Source organism: Dioscorea cayenensis, chromosome 9 (genome assembly GCF_009730915.1).
Source record: "Dioscorea cayenensis subsp. rotundata cultivar TDr96_F1 chromosome 9, TDr96_F1_v2_PseudoChromosome.rev07_lg8_w22 25.fasta, whole genome shotgun sequence".
Lineage (NCBI taxonomy): Eukaryota > Viridiplantae > Streptophyta > Magnoliopsida > Dioscoreales > Dioscoreaceae > Dioscorea > Dioscorea cayenensis.
This window is the reverse complement of record NC_052479.1, coordinates 29,460,454-29,485,374: the sequence shown is the minus strand read 5'-3', so window position 1 is coordinate 29,485,374 and position 24,921 is coordinate 29,460,454. Positions and strand designations below refer to the sequence as shown.

The following is a 24,921-nucleotide window of genomic DNA, read 5'->3' as shown; positions in this document are numbered from 1 at the left end:
TCAGTTACGTATTGCTATACAATCAAGAGGCTGCTAACATCTGAATATGTCTTTCTCTAGAGAGGTATTTTCTTGTGTCAGTGATGAGTGCATCATCATGCATTAGGGATTTGTTTGTGCTTAACTTCAACTTCTCAAATCAATAACTCCATTATCTGATTTGTAGGGGGAAATGAGCTAGATGAGATGTTACTGGAATCTTTTTCACTAGAGAGATATCATGAAGAAAAGAGGTCATATCTAGAACATCTAAGGGAATCACTGAATGATTTAGAGGAGAAAATATATAAAGTTTATTCCACGGGTGCATCTGTCAGTACAGGATGCAGCATTTCACTCTCTTCATTACTGTGCCAAACTTCCTCGAGACATGTGAGTGGCTTTTTATCTAATGATAAACCTCTGCACTACCTCATTTAAATCATTTCACTTAATATGAGTTCTGTAGTATTTCACTCCACAACCCAAATTCTTCTATCTCGAAAACCTAGATGGGATAACATGTCGAGTGATCCTCCCTCCAAATGTCCTCGCCAGGTTGATAGTTCTCCTTGTTCATCTAAGGATGAAGCTAAGAGAGTTGCTTCCCTTTACAAGCCTGCATTACTTTTTGCATGAACGAGGTGCTTTTGTCGAATCACCTTTTTGGCCTGATCATGGAAAAAGGGACAGCTAATGCTTCTGAATGTGAAGAAAATGAAGGTTTACCTTCATTGCACAATTATCGGTTATATGTCTTCAATTACATTTATTACATTTTAGGCCTATTATTTTAAAAGGCAATTACCTTTTGCAGATGACTATCTTAGAGAAGAACTCCATGAAATGTTAGTGCCATCTGGTCTAAAAGAACCATGGTCTGATTCTGAGGCTCATGTACCACTACATTTCTATGAAATAAAATTTATTCCCATTCCAGAGGATAGAGTTTACCGGAAGTTTGGTCTGGTTGTGAAGTGTCCACTTCCTAAGGAAGCTGAAGCTATGAAAGTTGATTTACATCTTGCGCATGGTAGGATTGTTAAGACCAGCTTTATCTCTTCTGGTGTTTTAACTTTCAGCAGAGAAGAGGTGAGAATGTTACTTTTATCCTAAAAGTTTGCTGAAATTCTCAATTCATACATTTTTTTTTTTTTTCCGCAGATTACTCTTGCACAAAAATTTCAGGAAATGTTCCTTAAAGTCATCCTCGACAGATCTGAGTTTTTCTCTGATGTTGTTCTCTTGGGTAGTAATCTGAAATCACACTGTTCATTGACTTTTTATCTTTTACTTCCAGTCAAGCAGTGTGCAGATGGGCGGTCTGTGGTTATTGATTGGCATACAATCAGATGCTGTTTATCATCTCCTGCGTTTGGATGCCAAGTGAATTCTGACAGAATGGATTATGTGCCCATCAATGATACATTGGAACTTCTTAATGGTCCTGTTAAAAAGGTTGATGTCCTTCACAGCTTGATCTTCACTCCGCATAATAAGCAATTTTTCTTCATTGATGGCATAGTTGATGATATCAATGCCAATAGTCGACGCAAGGGTTCAAAGGATATAAGTAATGCACAACATTATAAGGAAAGGTACTTGAGTATACTGACATACAATTAAATTTGAAGATATTAACTACATGTGGATTTTTTCTGCATATTCAACTTGATCAACATTTGTAATGGTAGATATAGTCATGTTAGTAATAGAAAGTTTGACTTGGTGCTTTCTATGTGGTCACAATATTATGGAATTGTCCCATGATTTTACAATTAGGCCAAACAGAAATCTGATTTTATAGCTTTGAGTTGATTTGTGCGTCACCAATTGATAAGAAAGTTTAAATTCAAAAAGTTTAATTTTGCCTTCCATCCACTAAATCATCATTGCGCTGCAATGCCTTAAAGTGTTAAATCATCACTAGATGCCAATAGAATTTCCTCTGTTTGAATTCTCCCTGTAGTTGATTAATAATAGTTGATGGTCGAAGAACTTACATTGTTGTTATAGAATTTCATTGTGTTCCCATAGTCTGTGGATCTTATCACCTATATAAGTAGTTTAATTTAGGTACTATGGGGATGTTACCAACCAACCACCTGTATTCCTAGAACTATATTTGTTGATTTGAGGACCTGAAAAATGTTTTTCGTCAGCTTTCTTTCATTCAGTAATTTTTAAGGTGCTTATGATAGATATACCATCATTTAAAATATTCTTTGATGCATTTGGTGATAAAACTCAGGTTTGGCATTCAGCTAAAACATCCAGATCAACCATTTTTAAAAGCAAAACAACTTTTTGCCTTGCGTAATCTGCTGCATAATCGATTACAAGAGAGTACAGGTAATATTACATTTTTATTTATACATTATTAGCTCCATATTCTAATTTGAATTTTGGGTTTTCTTTTATCTTTTTTTTGCTTTGCATGTACCTTTTGTTAAGCATGATGAATATGAGTAGATATCCCTGAAAAAATAATGGCCATGAAGATGTCCACCTGAACCTAGTTGTCGTGAGGGGCAAATTTACAATTTGCTGTCCTGATTAGAGAAAATCATCTAGTCTAGGATCAAAGGCATGAGGGTAACTAAATTACAATTTGTCATTAAGAAATATAACTAATTTACAATGCATTTCTTGTTCATGCCATCTTGTCTGATTCTTATTGAAGCTGCTTAAAAGGCTGAGAGGGGAAGGTAGCAGGATCCAACTAAGAATAGGCTGCTTTTGAATTAGTGTCGGGCTCACAATTACTTAGTCGAAATTTGTCTGTGTTGTGTCTAACACAAAATGTCCGTTCATTGTGCAATATTTAAGGTTGACACTCTATTTTTGGAAGTGACAACTATATTAAATTCACTAACCCCTTGTTTGGTTCACAGGGGGAGTTAGGAGGGGAGGAGGATGGAGGATTTGTAAAAATACTATGTTTGGTTCATTGGAGTGGTGAGGAGGGGTGATTCAAATTTTTTGTTTGGTTAGATGGAGGAGTGAGGGGGAGTATAATGTATATTGACCAATTTTCCTTTTTTATATAAAATGAATTATCTACATTTTGTAATGTTAGCTTATTTTTATGCCAAATATCTATCTTGATCTCAGCCAACATTTTAAGATTTTTCTTTCATAGAGCCAAACAAGAAAAATAGAATGTGAATTTTTCCTTAAATCAAACGAAATGAGAAATTTTATTAGTGAAAAAATAGTTTGCAGGCCCTTTGGATATAAAATTATTTAATATTTTTAAAATATTTTTTACAATCAAAGTTAAATAAGAAATATCTTATATTTCACAAAATTAAATTACAAATTATTGTAATTAGGATAACATTATTTTGAGATAAGACATAATCACCTACATAAAAAAATTCAAATTAATAAAAATAGTAAAAAAATTTGAAGTGGGGGTTAATAACTTTGAGGCCGGGGTTACACAAGGGTAACCATTATGATTTATAATTAATTAATTAATATAATAGGATAATGATAGTCACACTATTCTATTCTATCGGTTAATATTAATATATCAAATATATTATCTTCAAGTAATATATATATTTTTAATATAAATAAGTTTTCAATTTAAAAAGGAGAAAAATATTATTCAGACAGAATAGTTGGGTAGAAATTGGGACTGAATGCTAACCCTGGGGGTGGGGTTGCTAACCCAACCCTGGAACCAGGGTAAACATCACTCTAAAACAAATGAACCACTTATAATAGAGCTTTTTCACTTATTAAATTAGCTATCCACATTATATTAAGTTTTTCGCTTAATATAACATGTTTTTACTTATTTTTTTTTATAGTAAACCGCTTATTATAGAGTTTTTTCACTTACTAAACCAACTATCCACGTATTATATTAAGTTTTCACTTAATTTAAAATGTTTCTACTCATAATTATTTTTTATATTAAACCACTTATTATTGAGTTTTTTAACTTACTAAGCCAACTATCCACGTATTATATTAACTTTTCACTTAATATAACATTTTCAAATTATCCTCTCTCGTCAATGCATTTTTAATAATTCTAGAGTCTGATGCAGTACTTTTCCATCCAGTAAGTATGTATGTAAATTTTAAATTAAATGTGCACGCCGCTAAGACATTTTGTGTTGGATAGTCTTTCCTACCGCGATACTTACGAACATCTTCACAAGCCACTTTTACACGTATAAGTCCCAACAATTGCGCCAACACAATCATTACACATGAACATGATATAAATATTAAGGTAGAATACCCTTTTTAGTTCCTTTAATATAGTCAATCTGCCATTTTGGTCCCCCTAATATAATTTGTCCCTAGGAGGTCCCTGTATTTTAATTTTTGAGAAATGTAAGTCCTCATAGGGACTTCCTAGGGATATTATATAGGAGAAATTGACTTGTATTTCTTAAAAATTAAAATATATGGACTTTCTAGGAACAAATCATATTAAAGCGGCCAAAAAGGCAGATTGACTATATTAGAGGGACTAAGTAGAGTATTCTACCAAATATTAATGGCAAAATGCTTATTGTTATCAATTGTGTGAAATAGATGTACATGTGCTAAAATATTTAAAAATTTACCTTAAAGTAGGGAAAAAGTCTTTCATTACAAAGTATCTTAGGAGGGACCGTCACACCATTAGGCTGGATAAGAAATTTATCTTCTAATTGGACTATAGCTTGTATGACATTATGTAAATGGCGTCTAATAGTCACTCTTGAACGTCGAAACCAAAAGTTCATTTCATGATTCTTGGCACTATGTGTTAGTAACTTAGTATATATAAGGTCTTTGCAACTTGTTCATTTACACTTGCCCATCGTGTAGGTCGTAGGCCACCTGCTTTCTCTAACATTTCAGTTAACTTCAACAATGTAGAAGGTCTCATTCTCACTACATTATGACTAGTCTCACTGTTTGTAATACGTGTCATTATATCGTCTTTAATTTGTTCTCTTTCAGAGCTCATGGTGTATGTTATTTTTCTTTTACGAGAATGCATTTGGAGGAAATACCATTGAGCAATGAGACAAACATGAGCTACCATATTTTTCACGATAATCCACCATCCTATAATTTCATCGTTATCCATCTAAATTTGAGAAAAAAATAAATTATGAGAATTATTACATAAATCATATATAGAAATTGATTTTCATCAAAAGGCTATGATGAAGTCAGAATGTTGATTAAAAGTTCAGAAAGAAAACCACTAAAAAAAATTGAAAGAGTTTGAAATCCTGCCAACAATGATGACAATATATAGTAAATTTGAAATCTTGGCAACAATATAAGCAATTATGGCTATCTAAGCAAAATAAAACCACTGCATGAGCCTCTAACCGAATTAATTACTCACATTTACAAACACTTGATCTATACCATAATGTTAAATGAATACTTGGGAAATTATTAATTAGCCTCTAACCGAATGCATTTCTGATGCTTGTATAGCAATTTTTACAAGTTCAGTTGTTGTAACCAATGTTACCAGGATCGTTACAACCCCCCTGGAACCATGAACCGGTTCGTGCGATCCGGATCGTGGTTCGTTTAAGTTCCGGGGACGTTAGGAACGGGAATTGGTTCCATGAAAGAAACGATCCAAGAGTTTGAAGAAATTAAGGGAGCATGAGTTTGAAAGATAGGAAAGGCAATGCTTCTAAAGTTTTAAACTTAAGACAAATGTGAAGCTTAAAGGCACCAAAGAGAAGAAGAGAAGGTTGCCACTAGTTGCTCAAATATGAAGCTTAAGCTTGCCAAATATGAGAAGGAGGGAAAGGTACCACTAGTTGCTTAGATATGATGCTTAAAACCACCGAAGATGAGAAGCAGAAGAGAAGGCTAGGTTGATATTAGGCATGACTTTTGAGTTTTGATTGTATTTGTTTTTTCATGGAATTTGAATGGATTTTTTAGTGTAACTAGGATGTATAGGAAGAATAAAATAGGTTGGAATAAAACAAAGAATAAATGACAAAGGGAAGAGACATGCAAGAGCAATTCTCTTTAGCTGATAGAAAACCAATGTCTTGAATTTTTAAAAACTTATAGTAGTGGTGGAAAATCAATGAGAAAAAAAGTGAAAAATAAATGGGGTGGAAAAACCAAGAATCCAAGTTCCAAAACAATAACCTAGGCCATGATGTAGCTAGAGCCTATGCCTTGGTTCAATTATGAATGCCATTAAAGTTACACTTACACAACAATAACAATGCAAAAAATAACCAACAGTCAAAATCTCTAGAGAATTAATTACATATTAATGAAAACTAATGACCTTTCATCTCCTAATAGAAATTCTTAGTCTCTCTTTTTTAATGAATTACATATTAATGAAAACTAGTGACCTTTCATCTCTTAATAGAAATTCTTAGCCTCTCTTTTTTAATGAATTACATATTAATGAAAACTAGTGAACTTTCATCTCCTAATAGAAATCCTTAGCTTTTTGGTCCGAGAATAGAAGTGTATGACTTTTGAATCTTAATGTATGACTTATGTTGTAGCCTCTGTTTTTTGTTTCTGAAATATTAAAGCTTAAAGTTTAAACCTTGAAGTATGCTGCAGCCTGTCTCTAGAATGTTTGAACTTTGAAGTGTTTTCATAATATTAATGCAACTGAACATGTTATTTATCTTAAACTTTCATATTAATTTTAAAACTTATGAAATGTTATGTCTCATATTAGCATTTTGTGGTAATATTTCAACTTTCAATGTTAAGTAAATCAACTCAAACTTTACTCATACAAAATTGTTTATATTTTATGAAGATTTTTATTTATGATCCTAAAACTATTATGAAGCGTACCACGACCCGAAATATCGTACCAATTAAGCCTACCCCCTTCATACCATAAAATTTCCAAGTTAGGTACCAAGTTCCCGTTTTCGTACCAGGTACCAAGACGTACCCCGTTCCTGGTAACTTTGGTTGTAACTATGGAAAGCTTATGTAAAACAAAATGTTAATAACTATGAGATCCTGCTTCAAGCACTTACCTTGATGGAGTAGCAACAATAGAAAACAAGCAATGGAGTTGATCTGGTGCTATATGAGTTCTTGTCCCAGGAACGACTAGTGAACTAATTGTCCGAGAAAATGAGAAGAGGAGGGAACAGCTGCAGAACTGCTTTTAAATAGCATACAATAGTAATATATTTAGATGAATGAGGGTATTATGGTAAACCCCCCTCCCCTCCCCCCCTTCAAACAACACTCCTCCAAAAGACCCCGATTTGGAGGAGTGCGCGGGGAGGGGTGCATCACCCCTCCAAACTCCTTCTCCTCCTCCAAACTCCCCTAACCAAACAACCTATACTCTTCCGAACTCCCCCCTTACCCCTCCAAACCCCCCCAACCAAACATGGGGTTAGTATCAGGTAGTTAAATAATTGTAGATCATTCTGAAAAAGGAGTTTTTCACATATATTTGAACTGTTTGTTGAACAAAGAGAGACAGATTAGTTAGGCCCACATAAGGCTAGACACGACATTATGCTTACCGGTGTTGTATTGGTGTTAGACATGGACATGACTGGACACAGTGTATCGCACAATACCACACATGTAACGGATTACGCACATATATTGTGAAGCATATATAAGTAGTTATTCAAAGATCTAGTATCCTTATATTATCTAGTAGCTAGTCAAATATATAAGTCACAAACTTCAGTTATTTAACACAACATCATATGTAACAAATTGCCAAAGCATCCTATCTTTTTTTTTGTGTTTACTATTTACTTGTTATTTTTGTCTAATCTTAAAAAGACTTTTTGTTCACATATATTATAACAAATTGCAATAGAGCTACTAGACAATTTACTAATATTCGAGTAAAAAATATGATGGTTTACATTTATAATAAATATTAAAATATGTTTTGTTGTTGTGACCCACCGTACCCAATGTCCTCAATCTTCAAATATTGTTGTGTTGTTGTCTCTGTGTTCATGGTTCATAGTGGCCATGGTTCATAGCCCACTGTTGTAAAGGAAAAAACCTGTGTTGTTGACTTCTGATCTCATTTTCAATGTCAACTTTCTCCGATATAGCCAAAAACAGAAAGAAAGAAGAAAGAAATCTTTGTTTGTGCAATACTAAAATGCCCCTTTGCCAAAAGGTATTGTTAATTGGATTGTCCTACACATTTCCATGATGAGCTGATTTATGGGCATTGAATGACCAAGTGGTGAAACATAGTATGTTATAAGTTTAACTGTCGTTGGTTATGTGGTAAGTTAATTCTGTGAGATGATCAGAATCCGGAAGTGTAGAATTGTCATGGCTAGTTTAATTTGGTCATTCCTGTTGGACTTTATTCATGTTTAATTAGAAATACTTTCTAATATTGACTTTGAAAGAAGTTCTGCTTTGCATTTGTCTGAGAGACTACCAACAACTTTTTTCTTTCACCAAATCATGATCCATCAGTGAAGAGTAGTAGTACATGTTATTTAATTTAATTACGAAGTTCAAAATGCAAATTTGAATTGCATACTGTGGTTTACTAATCATATCCATCATTATAAATGAAGGTCATTTTGTTCCAACATGATGTTTTATTCTGCACACATTCATAGTGTTTCTTTTTGTTTCCAACAGTGGTTCGTGAAATAGAGGAACATTTTGACGTGATACCCGCAGAACTATGTTGTTTAAAGATTGTGGGTTTCTCAAAGGATATTGGCAGTTCGTTGTCATTATTGCCTTCTTTAATGCATCGGCTTGAAAGTTTACTTCTTGCTGTTGAATTAAAGGATGTTATGTCAAGATCTTTCCGAGAGGCCTCGGAGATTAGTGGTGACTGTGTAAGACTTTTCCATCCAAATTCTTGTATTAGTCTTTGTGAGCATATTTATAAGTAGTTGACCAACAATACTAAAATATTAGATCCTAGAAGCGCTCACTACGGAGAAATGCTTGGAGCGTCTCTCCCTTGAGAGGTTTGAGGTGCTTGGTGATGCCTTCTTGAAATATGCAGTTGGCCGACATAGTTTCCTCTCGTTCGAGGGTCTTGATGAAGGGCAATTAACTAAGAGGCGCTCTAGTATTGTTAACAATGCAAATCTATATGATTTAGCAATTAAGAATAATTTGCAGGTAAGTATGTTTTACAGGTTATATTCTTTTCTGATAAAATGAATCTTTTCCTCCTCTAGCTTTTGTTATATATTGAATTATGTGTGTTTATTAAAGTTATACATTCTTGTTTTTCTGTAAATATATATGTTCTTTTGAACTCAAATATTTCTATCTTTTAATAATATATTGTTAATGGGACTCGAAGATTTGGGAGGCTATTGATTGTTTCAGTGTTCAATAATTTTATTTATTGCCTTGGGTAAGGTGAAGTTTTGGTTTAGCAGTTTATCGGAGTCTTCAAATGCTTTAAAGTTGTTATTGGTTTTTCTGGGCACACATAAGGGGCATAAGGGTCCTCTGAGTGCTTATGCTTAGAGGAATTCTCTGATGCTTGACTGCCATGCATGAAGGAAAAGAGGGTTACAATTTTTCCATTGTTTTGGCGATTTCCATCCCATTATAGGGTAATATTCCCTATCTTGTGTGATTTTTTTTATACAATGATTATCTATAGCTAGCTATGGATAGGTTAAATCATGTCATGTGTTCAGCAATAATGTTAGGTTTTTTTTTTGTCTATAATTTGCCTCCTTCTCACGTAGTTCTTGGGGCCGACCCATCTGCAGCTTCAGATGGGTTAGAGTTCAAGCTAGACCCTGGGTATCATTGTGCTAAAGGTTCTAGTTGCCAGATTGACATGGTCTTAACCTTGATTATTTGGTGCTTGAGGTGCTTTCTGGTAGTGAGCTGAGTTGAAAAGCTCGTTCTGGTGGTTCATTTGATCATTGCTTATGATGAACATAATGTCTTGGTTTCCAAGGTGCTTTATGGTAGTGGACACTCTCGATGTAGCACCTCCTATTTTTCTTCGCTTTGATGGGAATCTTCTTTGATCTGACTCACACATTTTGGCGCTTCATCAAGAGAGTCTAGAGGTAGCGCTTAGCTGAATTAGAAGGTGCCTTGTCTATGAGGATGAGTAACGATCTTGAGGGTTTTCCGTTAGGAGGCTTGAAGTGGTTGTCGGAGTGACAATAGTTCTTTGACTGCATTTGAATTGGTGATGGGTTCAACATTCGAGTTCCTTTTAAGCAAGGGTATTGAGCTTCGGCGAGGAAGCCTGTTCTTGGGCATCTAGAGAATTGACGTTATTCGTCAAGGCTTTTCGAGCTTACCGTTATCTTCCTTTAACTTTTTGAGATTTTTTATTTGTATTTTTGGCTTGTCGTAAACTCTTAAAGGATTCTTCGTGGTTTTGTCTTTCATGTTGTCTTTTTTGGTTTGGAATTAGTTTTTGTCGGTTCCATTTTCTTTTTGCCTTAAGAAGGTAACTATTAGGACTAGTATTATTTATGCTGGACCCCATAGGTTGTTCTTAAGGAAAGCTCTTTTCTCAATTCATCATTGGAAGTTGGGTTTTTCTTATTTTCTTTCAAGTTTGGATGCGGGGTTCTAACCTTATATAGTGCTCCCAAGCTTGATGCCATTTTGTCCGAACTTGGTTTTTGCCGAGGAGCAATTCAAGCTCCTCTAATTGTCTTCATGTTAATTAGGAACTTATGTGTAGCTGGGCTTATTCCTTGTGAAGGTAGGATGCTTGCCTTACTTTTGCTGATCGTTTTTTTTTTTCCGTTTGCACTTTTAGGGAGTTGCAAGATGGCTTGGCACCTTTTTGTTTGTGGAATGGATATCCTTCCTCTAAGATTGTCAAGGAAGAAAATGAAGGTTTCTGTTAGATTTTATATTTTGGTACTAGTGGGTCCTATATGGGCGTAGGGGTCTTACACCAAAAAGTCTCAAGACTTAGTGGCTCAACCCCTTATACCTATATATAAACTCATTATACTTCTATCACACAACCGATGTGGTACTATATTTCCAACAGTTTCAATGAGGAGCTCAATCTTTTTGGTCATTTCTAATGTTAAGGAGGTGTGTCCTTTAAGGGGATTTTATCCCAAAGACGCTGGTTGAGGTCGAGGACTTTTTTTTAGTTAAAGATAGTCTTCTTGAGGAGGGCGAACATACTTTAAGCCATGGCGGCATTGGTTGCTTTTTTGCCAGTCTTGGCCATGGTCATGGTACTTCACTTTTTTAAGAAGCTACTTTTCTTTTGTCACATTCTTCCGTTTGACTTGTAGTTCTTCAAATTGGATGTAGCATTGTCGTGGGCAACTTGTCGTGTGGTGGTTTGTGGAGTCTATTACTCTTAAGAGTTTAAAAGGTGGTTAATGAATGTTGATCATAATGCAAGAATGGCACTTAACCACTATGAAGTTCACCGTCACTGTTACTTTGGTGGAGAACTGCCTATAAGTGGGTGGTTGATCATTTCCTCTGGTTGTGTTGTATCTTTTAATAAAGCTAGGTAGTGATGTTATCAAGGTTCCACTATCAATAAGGACGCATATGATGTCAAAACCAGTAGTAATTGTGGCAAACACAAGTTTTTTCATCATGAGTAATGTAGATTACTTCAATGTCGTTAGTAAAGAGAGCAGCAGCTTTTTTGGCGGTTTAGTTTGGATGAGCATTCTAGTGTAGCTTTTCCATCTTGAGCTAACCTTACTTCCTATAGCTTGACCTCTCGATATATGGTGGATGATGCCTTTTGATTATTGGTTCTACCTTGGAGCTAATAAGTAGACCTTTAAATTGTCTTGCTAGACATAAAAAAATACCCTCGTTAAACTAGAACTTCAATCTTGTCTCTAAGGTGCATGAACTCTTCGGCACTGTGTTTGTTTTCATGTTGGAATGATATTACTTTCTCTTGATTCTTTGGTTGGCGACTACCTTCATCTTCAAAGGCCACTTAACGATCTATTAGTCATGAATTTGCATAAGGATGTCCTTGGTTTATGATTAGGGTCTCTCGATTTTAACAAAAGCATGCAAGAGTGTCCCCTTTGATCTTTTACTTGGGTTAAGTCTTGTATCTCTTGAAGGGTTTTTGCTGTTTTTATTTAGTTTTTCTCTCTCAATTTGTCTCAATTCGCTTATTCTTGTCTTATTGCCTGGATCTCTTTGGTATTGATGTTTTTTCATCTCTGTTTAGGAGCTATGGTAGACTTTTGGGTTGTCTCTTTAACAAAAACAACTGGAATGGTGACTAATGTAGTTCTTTATGAGTGTAACTACGGTGTGGGTTCATTAAGGTTACGTCAAAGGTCTTGAGATCGAAACAATCTATATTTTTGTGGCAGTTAATGGTGAAATATAAGGATAGAAAGAAAGATTTGTACATGACCTTTAGTGATCTAAGATAGGCATATGATAGGGTAATTGAGGAGGTCCTTAGGTGTGTTTTAGAAAAGAAGATTACTATTAGGTACATAGATCTTATATAAGATATGTATTATAACTTTGCTTCTAGCATTATAATTGTATTGGAAGAATCTAGAGAGTCCCCAAATGCTATGAGTCTACATTACGGTTCAACATTAAGCTTCTACTTGTATGTTTTGGTTATGGATTAATTGACTAAGCATATTTATAATCAGATTCCTTGATATATACCTTCTGCTGATGATGTAGTCTTGGTTGTTGAAAGTTGGGAAGATGCCAACTTGAAGCTGGAGATGTGGAGAAACACTTTAGAAGCTAAAGACTTCAAGTTCAGTATGGTAAAAAAATAGAATATTTGAATTGTAATTTTAGTATTAAGGCAAGTAAAATCGAGGGTGAAGTTAGGACGGATGATATTGAGATTAGTAGATGCAGAATTATTTGGTAACTAGGCTTTATAATCCAAGAGGGCGTGGAACTTATAGAAGATATTACAAATAGGATCAACGCATGTTGCTTAAAATGGATGGGTGCTTTTTAAGCCAGGTGACACTCATCATTGACAAGTAAAGAGAGAATCGATTAAGATGGTGTGTCCTTAGATGACCTATAGATGTTCCAATAAGAAAGGTGGAAGCTCTTTCAAGTGGATGGTCGTATATAAGGTGAAGATAGACTTAAAAATTGTTAGGTTGCATAAAATGGATGGGTGCTTATAAAGTTTTATGTGATAGTAAAATGCCTTTTTGATTAAAGGGTAAATTTTATGGAATGGTTGTTAGACTAGCTATGATGTATGTGCCAGATTGTTGGGTGACTAAGAAACAACATACTCCAAGGATGCACAACCGAAATAAGAAGTTAAGATGGATGTCAAGTGTTATTCGGAAGGATTAATTAATGAATGAACTTTATTTGAAATAGATTGGGAGTGGTACTCATTGTTTACGGGTTAAGAGAGAACTGATTAAGATGGTAGTGGCATGTCCTTAGATGACCAGTAGATGTTCCTATAAGAATGGTAGAAGCTCTTCAAGTGGATGGTCGCATATAAGGTGAAGATAGACTTAAAAATTGTCAGGTTCCATAAACTGAATGGGTGCTTCTAAAGTTTTATGTAATAGTAAAATGCTTTTTGATTAAAGGGTAAATTTTATGAAATGGTTGTTAGACTAGCTATGATGTATGTGCCAGATTGTTGGGTGATTAAGAAACAACACACTCCAAGGATGCACAACCGAAATAAGAAGTTAAGATGGACGTCAAGTGTTATTTGGAAGGATTGATTAATGAATGAACTTTATTTGAAATAGATTGGGAGTGGTACTCTTTGTTTACGGGTTAAGAGAGAACTGATTAAGATGGTAGTGGCATGTTATTAGATAGCTTGTAGATGTTCCCATAAGAAAAGTGAAAGCTCTTCAAATGGATGTTTGTATGTGAGGTGAAGGTAGACTTAAAAATTATTTAGGAGAAACTTTATTTAATGATATGACAAAGCTTGGTTTATTTAGTCTTTCTTTTGATAAAGCAATGTGGAAGGAAATGATTCATATAGCCAACCAAATATTTGGGATTAACGGTTGTTTCTTCTTGTTGCTAATAAAGATTAACATGGCTAAGGTCTCTTGCTATCGATTAAGTGGTTGATATAGAGTTCTTCCAATTGCTTAAACAAGGATATAGATCTTGCAAGCAGGTTGGAATTCCATGATCAGGTTGCCCGTCACAGCATGGCTGGAATTCCATGATCAGGTTGCTCGTCACAGCATGGCTAGGAATGTCATGTGCAAAATGTTGTCAAGGCCCATGAAAGATTATGACCGACTTGAGAAATTTGATGTAGTCAACAGGGTCCAAGGTATTTTTATTTGCTTCGATCAATGGCAAAAAGGCCCTTCATTATCTTTGGGGTAAACTATGAGGATGCACGGGCAATCTGCCTGCCTAGCACTTTCTTCTTTGGCAAGATGTCTCTATGTTGATCTTAAGTCAACATGGGACGAGCTTTGCAATTGGTTTTTTGGGAGAGTTCTTAACGTTTATGTTCTAGAACTTGCATTATCCTTTGTGAGAGTTGCATAGGGTTTGGATTAATGCTTCCATTTTTTTATTCAAATGCTTTATACATTTGATCTAGGTTTTCTCTTTCAAGAAATGGCGATAGTTTCCGAGGAGGTTGATTCTTGTTGCTTGGAGGCGCTATGTCGTGCTATGTAGTTTTTTTTTTACCGAAGATTGTGGACAAGGATGCAACCGGGGGTGGCTGAAAGGGGCCGTGGCCCCCTTGTTTTTTACAAATACCCCCTCTCGATCTTATAAATTCATATATAGCTTTTGCAAATTCTCCCTCATTTTTTTACAAATTTATATATCATCCAAAGTTAAATATATATAGTTAAACAAATTATATTTTTAAGGTGTGTTTTTTTACAAATCCCTCCATTTTTTTATAAATTAGCATATTGACAACACCCTTGCGTGTGACCCGCAAGTGCACGGGTTTGTCGAGTAATAAATTCCCAGGTGAATGGGGTATCGTATCCACAGGGAGTAGAGAATAAAAATACTTAAGTTGCTACTTAATCAAGTGAAGATGAACAATGATTGTGTTGATAAAGTGTGATGTAAAGAAGAATAAAAGAACAAGAAAAAGAAGCACAAATAAGTGAGGAAAGGAAATCGATATAAAGTGGGGTATTCAGATACTGTTCTGCCTAGGATAATCGTTTCAAGTGCAAAACCAACTATTATGCTTTCTAATTAATGCATTAATGAGTCGTGGAGATCCTACAATACACGGTCCCAAATCTAAGGTCAACCGTGACTAATTTTATACTATGCCTCGGCGGAGAAATCGAACAGTCTCAACACCTCATACTATATAAAGTTACATGGAGTTCTAGGGATTCCAAGTGATAAACCCTATTCCTATGTGTAGACCTAACCCTTTGGTCCAGGTGAAAGGCCCTTAGTTACATTTAAACCCCAGATACTTAGATTCACTTCAACGTTTCACTCTATCGCTTGCACAACTAAGCCCCAGGGAGTTTATCCTCTAGGGAGTTTATTCTCTAGCACTTCACTCTATTGTGACCGCAAAGAACTCGAGGAAATGGATGTAGGATAAATCACACCGGAGGGGAAAGGGGACGCACCGTTACCTCTTGACTTACCCTCTCAATCCTCTCCAATCTAGCTTTGTTTAACTTTCATGGTGTGTCACTCACTCACAAGGGTTACCAAGGTGAACTCTCAACCCTAGTGTCACTCTAAAGGATTATTCAAACAATCAAGCATTCAAGATTGGAACTCAATTGAAACATCAATTAAGGAAAGCATAATAAAAGGTTTAATGAAACAAATACATCCTAGGGTTCACCAATCCAAGTACCCACTAGGGGTTTAGCTCTCCATAGAGCAAGATACAATCAATTGTAAAATCGGAAGTAAAAACAAATAGTCCATAGGAAAACCCCCTCGATAGTTGTGTCGATGGTCTTGTGGAGTGGTCGCGCCTTCTTCAAGGGTCCCCTTGTTAAGCCTAGGGCACACCTCGCCGGATCGGTGCCGACAAAAACTCCCCCAATAGCTATCTTCCAAGAGAATCGCGGTGTCGAAGGCGTAGAACCCCTCCAAAAGCCTTGTCAATGGCTCTCTAAACTCTAGCCGCAAGCCTCTCCAAATTTGGAGAAAAGATGGAAAGAAGGATGCTGAAATCGGGCTAAGCCAAGGCTTTAAAAAGGCTGGAATCGGGCATCCACACGGGTGTGGGGGATTTTCACATGCCCATGTGGATTCTCTAGTAATTTCATTTTCAGCAAGTTGTGAACAGTACCGCTACAGCAAATTACCGAAGTGTTTTGCTACAGTAACCTACTACAGTACCAGCACACGTTTACGCTATACATCGCATCGCTTCTTTTTTTTTTAGGGGAAGGAGCTCATAGAGCTATTTTATTAATCACAAAGAAAAAGGTTTACAGAGTTCTAAGGATTACAGACCAGAAAAAGAAAATACAACAAAGAAAACAGAAACAAAGAAAGAAAGCAAAACAAACAAACAAACAAAAATACAAATTAAAATTGAAAACCTGCATAAGTAAAGCCCTTCATTATCCACTTCGGGAGATCTCTACCCAGATGATAGAGGGAAATCGAGTGAAGATTCCTGCCAAGCAAAGCCAAATGATTGGCCGGTGTTATCCATTCAGAGGGGACAAGATGGACGCGAGGGGAGCCAACGCTGAATAACAACTGGTTAATGTCCCGAGTCCATTGATTGATGAAGTGAATTGGTATATCAGCAGCCCAGTGGTTGTCCAGAAGAGCTTGATAAACAACGCGGTTGGATGTGAGGACGTGATGCAGATTGATTTGAGCTCTGGAAACTTCAAGAAGGATAATTTGAAAACTTTGAAGCTCGAGCAAAGAAGCGTGATTCCCAGCAATAGGACCACAACCAGAAGGGAGCTCCATAACTATATGATAAACCTCTTCCTTAGTAACTTCCCGGGTAAGCATATCACCATCCGAAGAAGACAGACGGGGAAGGTCATCCGGTAAAGCAGAGAGAATGTCAGATAAAGAATCAGAAGAGTTAGTAGACCACAGTGTAGAATAATAATTCAAAAAGGCATCATTAATAGAGTTCTGGTCAGAGTAGATATTACCCGTGATATCAGAAATTTGAGAAATAAGACTTCTGTGCTTACGGATACGTGCATAGTTATGAAAAAAACTTGTGTTCCGATCACCGTTACAAATCCAGAGTAGGTGATTCCGCTGAGCCCATTTAGTAGCATTTTGTCTTTGAAGATCACCAAATTTAGCATAAAGACTTAAGAGATGAGAGTGCAAATCAGGAGAGGAGATGTCCTGTTGTTCAGCTATCTGAATAGCATCCTCGGTAGAGAGTAACGCCGATTCAATAGAATTGAAGCCAGTCACATACCAAGATTTGATATGAGATCGCACTCGAGATAAGAGATGATTAAAAGCATGTCAGGCATTGCCATTAGGAGTGCAGTTAAGAGCTTTCCTAACTGCAACATGACAACCCAGATAGTCAAGCCAAAAATTATCAAATCTAAATAAACCGGGCTTACGAGAGGGACTATTATGAACAGTAAGAAGAAGGGGGGCGTGATCAGAAAAAAGCCTAGGTAAGTGAGAAAGAGTATACGAGTTGAATTTGGAATACCACACAAGATTGACTAAGCACCGGTCAAGGCGAGCCCATCTCCGAGCGGCACCTGTTCTATTATTACACCAGGTAAAGTTAGTACCAGTGAAATGAAGATCTAAAAGACGATTATCATTAATAAAGTTGAGGAAAAAAGTGGCCTTGCGGGAGTAGTGCCTATAAGAACCACCTTTATGCTCACAAGGGGAGGTAATAGAATTAAAATCACCAATAATAATCCACGGAAAATCAAGAGTGGAGAGTTTAGAGAGTTCAAACCAAAGAGCCCTTTGAGAAGAAGTACGAGTACTATTATAAACCACCGAAATCAGCCAATTATGAGATTGATCCGAAGAGATGATCAAATGCAGAGCTCCCTTGGAAATAGCCACAAGGGAAACAAGGCCTACACAAATATTCCAAATAACCATAATACCTCCAGAGTAACCGTTCGCTAGAATCGCCGCCCATTTCCAGCTGCAAGGAAGCTTTCTAACTAGACGGTCCACACGAAGAGAGTCAGCCCGAGTTTCAACTAAACAGAGCAGATAAGGTTTATCACGACGGATAAATCTCATGATCCGGTTGGAGGTATCCATACTAGATATCCCCCTGCAATTCCAACAAATAATCTTAGGCTTAATCATGAAAATAAGCAAGAGAAAAGACACAAAAGCAAGAATGAACACCAAATCCATAAAAATTAGGAAAGAAGAAAAAGAGGAGAAATTAGGAGGAGTGGCTCCCCCCCACTTCAACTCTGCCCTTCTTATGCGGGTCATTAGGGACTGCAAGGTTCTTCCTAACCAAAGATTCTCTACGCTGAACGTCTTGATACTGATCAAGAGTCATCAGATCGTCGATCTCATCATCTTCCTCGGACATTTCTTCATCACCAACGTCCTCCACACCCTCTTCATCAGCATCAGAAGAAGGACCAGGATCATCCTCGTCAGGAGCGTTTGACGCTAGTGCAGCAGTGACCCTATCCATCGCCATCAGATGAGGATTACCATGGTCGCTAGGAGGATGGGAGGTATTTTCCAAGGGCGCCATACGCAAAATGGGTGGAGGGGAGTTAGTGCGCGGGATGGAAGGCGCCTTGCCTTTGTCTTTGTCGTGAATTGACTGGGAGGCACGAGAGGCAGGGTGCTTATTTCCCAGACGAAGAGCATCAGTATTTTTGAAAGAGAGCCGTTAGGTGGGTCAGAGTCCCGAGAGACCACCAAACGAGGCTCATCAACGGTCAGATTTGAATCAAGAGTAACATCGTGCGGAGAGGGAGTCTTGCCATCAATGTAATCGGCTCTAGGTGTACGAGAGGAGGTGTGGCCGCCCCTGCCACGCCCTGAGAAGCCTCCACGTATACCTCGCGCTGCAGAGGGGATGTCAGAGCGAGTGACATTGTCAGCAGGCCTCGTCTCGGCTGCCCCGTCCACAGTCGCATGCTTGCCACGTGTCAAAGCACCACGACCGCGGACATGACCCCGCCGGCGAGGAGCTAACAACCATGACCCGAACTGCAAATCCGGCGAAAGATCGTTAGAACTTGGAAAGGACGATTTGCTCATCTCATCGGGACGGTGTTGCGATGGCGTTATCGTCAACCCAGGTTGCACTGAGGGAGAGTTTGATTCGATCACCAACCCTTGTGACGCACAAGGGGGTGGAGGAGATCTTTCCCTCCCAACAGGCACCGGCTGAGGACAAGCCTTCGACCCATGCCCAACCAGACCGCAAGAATAGCAGAAAGTCGGAAGCCGTTTGTATAAGACCACCACAAAGACTCGGTGCACATCGTCACCAAGCCAAAAGCCACGGCTCAACGGCTTGGAGAGATCAACCTCCAGGCAAATGCGAGCAAATCTTGAACGAACGAGTGAAGATGTAAGGTCATCCACCTTCAAAAGATTACCAATATGAGCCGTGATAGACTCCAGGGTTTCAGCCTCCCAGAAATCGACAGATAGGTTATGAAGTTGAACCCAAATAGCAGCGGTGGTAAGTTTAGCAGAGGATGGTTCAAAGAAAGTTTGCCAGGGTGAAAGTTGAAGGACTATACCATTGATAGACCAAGGGTCTTCCACAAGGATTCTTTGTTTAATATCATGAGAAGCACATCGAATTAATAAGAAGCCATTAGGGAGGTCAGAAATGGAGACCTCGCCGATATCCATCCATTTTGCAAGGAGAGACAGCTTCACCTGTTCAAACGGAGGGGGCTTGCCGAAAAACTTGCCATAAAGAGAATGCTGGAAACGCATCCGAGCGCGAGCAACCGAATCATCATCAAGCCGAACGAACTGAGATGTGGAGCTTTTGATTTTTGAGAGAAGTTGCGGATTGTAAAGCGGGGAGTTCTCCGAGTTACGAGCAGCAGCAGAGGCGATTTGAGCCCAGGTTCTTGATGGAGGAGGTTTTGAGACGGGAGGCGGATCATTTCCCCCACTTGCCATCGCAAGGGGGGAAGGAGAAGCAGTGGGAGCCAAGGAGAAACTGGGAGCAAGGATCTTGCTATCATTGCACAAATCGGGATACTCGAATGTGACTGCTTCTGTGCCCTTCCACATCATTGTACTCGCTTGAATACCTAGAGGTTGGCACACATTCTCGTATCTTGAGCCCGACTTGTGTCTTCGGGTTTGTTTCTTCCCAAGATTTCATTAAATAGTGCATTCACGATCTACATTGGCTTTTTTTCTCAATATTTAGCTTCGCAACCCTACATGCGCAAAAGAACACAAATACATGTATTAGCGCTTAAACCTGATAAAAGTAATGCTCATCATAAGGAAAGAACACTTCGCATTCTTATCGCACAAGCACTTATCATATATATGTTTAAAAAAATTAAAGTTTCTAAAAAATATTTGTAAAAAATCTATTATTTTGCACCTTTCATGTCAACAGGATGGCTAGGGAAGGAAACAAGCAATGGGGATCTTTAAAGTGTCTGTGTTCAGGGAACTCTCTTATGCATTAAGTTAAACCACCAAATGAGAGTATTGTATCCCCCTGTAGGTAATTATCCATATCTGGTGTCATTTGTATCTTTTTGTAAGGTAATTATCTATTTGGTGATGGATGGCTTAGATTGTGCAACGTGTCTGACCATAATATTTGCATTTTTCCTAGCGTATCAAGGTGCAAGACTGATAATAATCTGGCTGTAATGCCAATAAGAAAATATGAACAAAAAATCAAAATGATGAAGTGCTAAGTTTTCTCTGGGGCTTATTTTATAGATTTTTGCTCCTGTGTTTCTGTCATTGCTAATTGCGAACAGGAGTTGAAGTTCACTGGTAGTTGACTTTGACAAACCCAAACATATTTATTATTTCTAATTCCTTTGTTTTCTGGTTTATGAACTGCTATTTGATTGGTAGATGCTCTTGGAGCACAATTTTAGATATAGTGGGGACTATTTGTATGTTCTTAATTTTCAGGTGTACATATGCAACGAATCATTTGAACCCCCTCAATTTTTTGCTCTGGGTCGTCCTTGTATGGTTTCCTGCAATATAGACACAAAATCAACTACATGCTACCAAAGAGGGCAGGACATAGATGCTGATGTAGCTGAAGCCCATAAATCTAAATGCTCTAAATCACATCGTTGGCTCCATCGAAAAACAATTGCAGATGTTGTGGAAGCCCTTGTTGGAGCATTTTTGGTTGAGAGTGGATTTAGAGCTGCAACTGCATTTCTTCGATGGCTTGGAATTCAAGTTGAGTTTGAAATTTTGGATGTACATAGAGTTTTAAGAGAAAGCAAGGTGAACTTGTCACTTTTTGGAAAAATTAACATCCCAGCACTCGAGGAATCACTAGGTTATAAATTTCGACATAAGGGTCTCCTTCTGCAGGCTTTTGTGCACCCTTCCTATCAGAAGCACTCTGGAGGATGCTACCAGGTTCTTATTTTATAAGGACAACTTGATATGCATGATTTTATTATTTGGGGCAGTTTTTTGCTGATCAGGGTATATGATTTATTTAATTGAGTCTTTTGTTATTGAAACAGAACCTGGAGTTTCTCGGCGATGCTGTCATGGAGTACTTGGTAACGTCATATCTCTATTCAGTTTATCCTGACCTGAAGCCAGGTCAATTAACTGACTTGAGATCAATAACTGTCAATAACAATTCTTTAGCGCTTATAGCAACACAGCAGTTTTTTCACTTGTATCTACTAAAAGATTCTAGTGGTCTCACTCAGGCCATAAATGAATTTGTGAGTTATGTTCATTTGTCTGAATTAGAACAAGAACAGTTGGAAGAGCCATCATTCCCAAAGGTGATTCTCTTGTGCTTTTCATCCTTTCATGTTCTGATTATTGCTGAGTTTTGGAGAGCAGTTTGAACAGTTTGCCTTGCTCCATTGTCTACATTCAATGAATGATAATATTTGCACTGGAAAATCACAACATTAACAATTTTCCTTCAATTGAATTACACATGCAGGTTCTTGGTGACATTGTTGAATCTTCTATCGGTGCCATTCTTCTGGACTCAGGATTCAATCTGGAGTTAGTGTGGAAAATTATGCTCAAGCTATTGAATCCAATATTGAGTTTCTCTAGTCTTAAGCTTAATCCTGTTAGAGAACTTCGGGAGCTTTGCCAGTTTAAGAACTTTGAGCTTCAGTTTCCTGATCATGAGAAAGTCAAAGGAGATTATTTAGTCAGAATAGAAATTCGTGCAAATGGTGAGCTTTTGAGTTTCACTGCAACCAACCACAGCTCCAAAGTTGCTAGAAGAATGGCTGCACAAGAAGCGCTTCGGGAGCTGAAGGTAAAAACCTTTTCTGATTATTAATATCAATATTGTTAAGCAAAAGTATTATTTTCTTGTGTTTGCTTGAGTGAAGGAAATTAAAAAATAATAATAATAACAAATGTTTAAAGCTTTCTTTTCTTCAGATAAAGAGATTGGTTTCAGTATTATTTTTTTGTTTTGCTTGGGTGAAGGAAATAATAAAATAAAAAAATTAAGCAAAGATGTTCAAAGGTTTCTTCAATAAAGCGATTGGTATCTTCAGAACCAACCATTGTCCGTGAATTGCCTTGGCCGTGTAATTTAGGACACGTGGCAGGATCTGGATTACAAAATTGTTGGACCATACCTATTTCCACCATGACACATCATGTGGATCAATGCCCTTTCATGTAATTGGGGCCCACTGTCCTAGGCATTGTAATGAAACTACCGTCCATTGGCAAGGAGTAGGAACAAGAAAGATGGGTTTTGATCAGTGGGTTGATCCAATGGAGGAAGAGGTATTTGTTCCTTTAAACTGTGCTTGCCTTGAGGGATTATCTGGGATTAGAAGACGAGATTATATATATCCTTTATTTGCTTGTGGATCTTGTTTTGTTGTTTCCTACTCAAACCAAAACTAACTTTTGGGTTTCCAGAGTTTTGAGGGATGTTTTATCTGATTCTATTGGTTTCTTATGAGTGATAGGAAGATCAATTTGGGTTGATTCCATGGAGGAAGAGGTAAATAAATGCCTTTCAAGCTGTGTTTGGATTGATGGACAATGAGAATATGAGCGGAACCATAAAATTTGGTGATAATTTCATTTTCCTTATGCACTAGAGGAAACTAGCTTTCCCTGTCTTTTGTTCTTGGGATGTTTGCTCTGTCTGTGTTCTGTGTAGGATCAGCAGAGTAATTTTGGTGGTAGGATTTCTTTATGTGTGTGGATATTGATTACTAGTTTGTATGCTTCCCCGCTTATCTTGGTTTGTCTTGGATGGTGTTACATAGGGTCCTGTGCCATTGTAATCAGTATTTGCATATGTTAGTTCCCTATTGGCCTTGTCAATTTTGTCTTCGTATTTGCATTAAGTGATGAAGGTCTTGCAAAGTAGCTAGTTTTGTGCAAATTCACTTAGGAATTGTATATGACTCCTATATGTGATGTGAATCAAGTGGTACTTTGTGCATTGAAGTTTCATATTTTTCTTTTACTCATTGTATTTGAAATGCTGTTGCTATAGTTTCCTTGATCACTGTCATTAATGAATCACATATTCTCTCTCTCTCTCTCTCTCTGCGGAGCTTTTTTCTTTTCTCCTTTTATTTTTCAATTGTTTGTTAAACTTGGATGGACAGGCAAAAGGTTACAGACATAAAAGCAAGTCATTAGAGGAAATTGTTCAGTCAACCCACAAGAGAGAAGCACAGTTAATAGGCTATGATGAAGAATGCATGGTAATAGACCCTGGTGATCTCCTCGAGGCAAATTTTACTGAGACTCAGTTGGACTTAGATTGGCAAGAAGAACAAGAAGTGCCACCATCTGGAGACCATTCCCATCACGAGCAGTCCAACCTGTCAAAGTGGGCATCAGGAGAGTCTTCTGCTCATACCGATAAACTTCAAAACAACTCACATGACCCAGCCTTACAACAGCAAATTCAACAAAATATGGACATCAGTAATGATTACATGGAGACCATAGGTGATATTCTAATTTATGATAGTTAATACTTAGAAGCATTTCAAATTCTTTTTATATTCCTAAACTCTACAATGTAATTCACATGTGTCTCAGGTAACAAGTCAGCCAAGTCGAAGCTGTATGAGATTTGTGCTGCCCACTATTGGAACCGTCCGGAATTTGTGTGCTGTAAAGAAGAAGGACCAAGCCACCTTAGAATGTAAGTCTCTCATTGCTCTTTCCAACAATTCCATGTCCTTGTTATAGACATGTATGATTTTTAGAAATTTCCAAGCTGATTCGCAACAATTGCCCGAAATACTTTATACTGGCATTGAAACCTTGCTCTAAGGAAGAAGGAATTATTCAGTAAGCAAAGTTCTAGCATATTAATTTTATCAGAGATACGGAAAAGTGACAAGATCATGCTTTTCATGTGAAATCTTCTCTGCTTCATCATACATGAATGCAACATGAGCAGGTTGCTCTGTAAACAAACTAAACTGTTGAAAAGGTTTCAAACTGTTTGCATGAAACATTGCAGGTTTACTTGCATGGTTTCCGTTAAAGCAGATGGAATCAATTCAGTCCTCCTGGAGTGTGAAAGTGATCCTAAGCCACAAAAGAAAGCTGCCAAAGAGCATGCCGCTCAAGGCGCACTGTGGTGTCTCAAGCATCTCGGATACTTACCCAAACAATGAGCTATATTGTGATTGGCAAGGCTTTGTATACTTATACCATTGAGCTGTGAAGGATAGGCTAATTAATTTGTATCATTGGTATGTTTGGGATGCCCATTTCTTCAGCTTTAACCATTCACTGCATATGTTTGTTGTAAGGAATATGTAAAGTAATTATCTTCTCATTTTGACAAAGTAATTCTATATTGAAAACATATATATAAATATAGATATA

At 37.4% G+C, this 24,921-nt stretch overlaps 1 protein-coding gene across 1 annotated transcript; it reads left to right on the top strand.

The window, feature by feature from the left end:
* Positions 1 to 852: 852 nt before the first annotated feature.
* Positions 853 to 24,921, top strand: LOC120268786 (endoribonuclease Dicer homolog 4-like). The gene is made up of 12 exons (XM_039276059.1): positions 853 to 1,071; positions 1,144 to 1,577; positions 2,231 to 2,331; positions 8,605 to 8,810; positions 8,893 to 9,102; positions 21,004 to 21,333; positions 21,424 to 21,471; positions 21,582 to 21,854; positions 22,022 to 22,351; positions 23,679 to 24,027; positions 24,121 to 24,226; positions 24,551 to 24,921. Exons 1-12 carry the CDS (start codon positions 985 to 987, stop codon positions 24,705 to 24,707), a joined length of 2,631 nt encoding a protein of 876 aa, XP_039131993.1. The 5' UTR covers positions 853 to 984; the 3' UTR covers positions 24,708 to 24,921.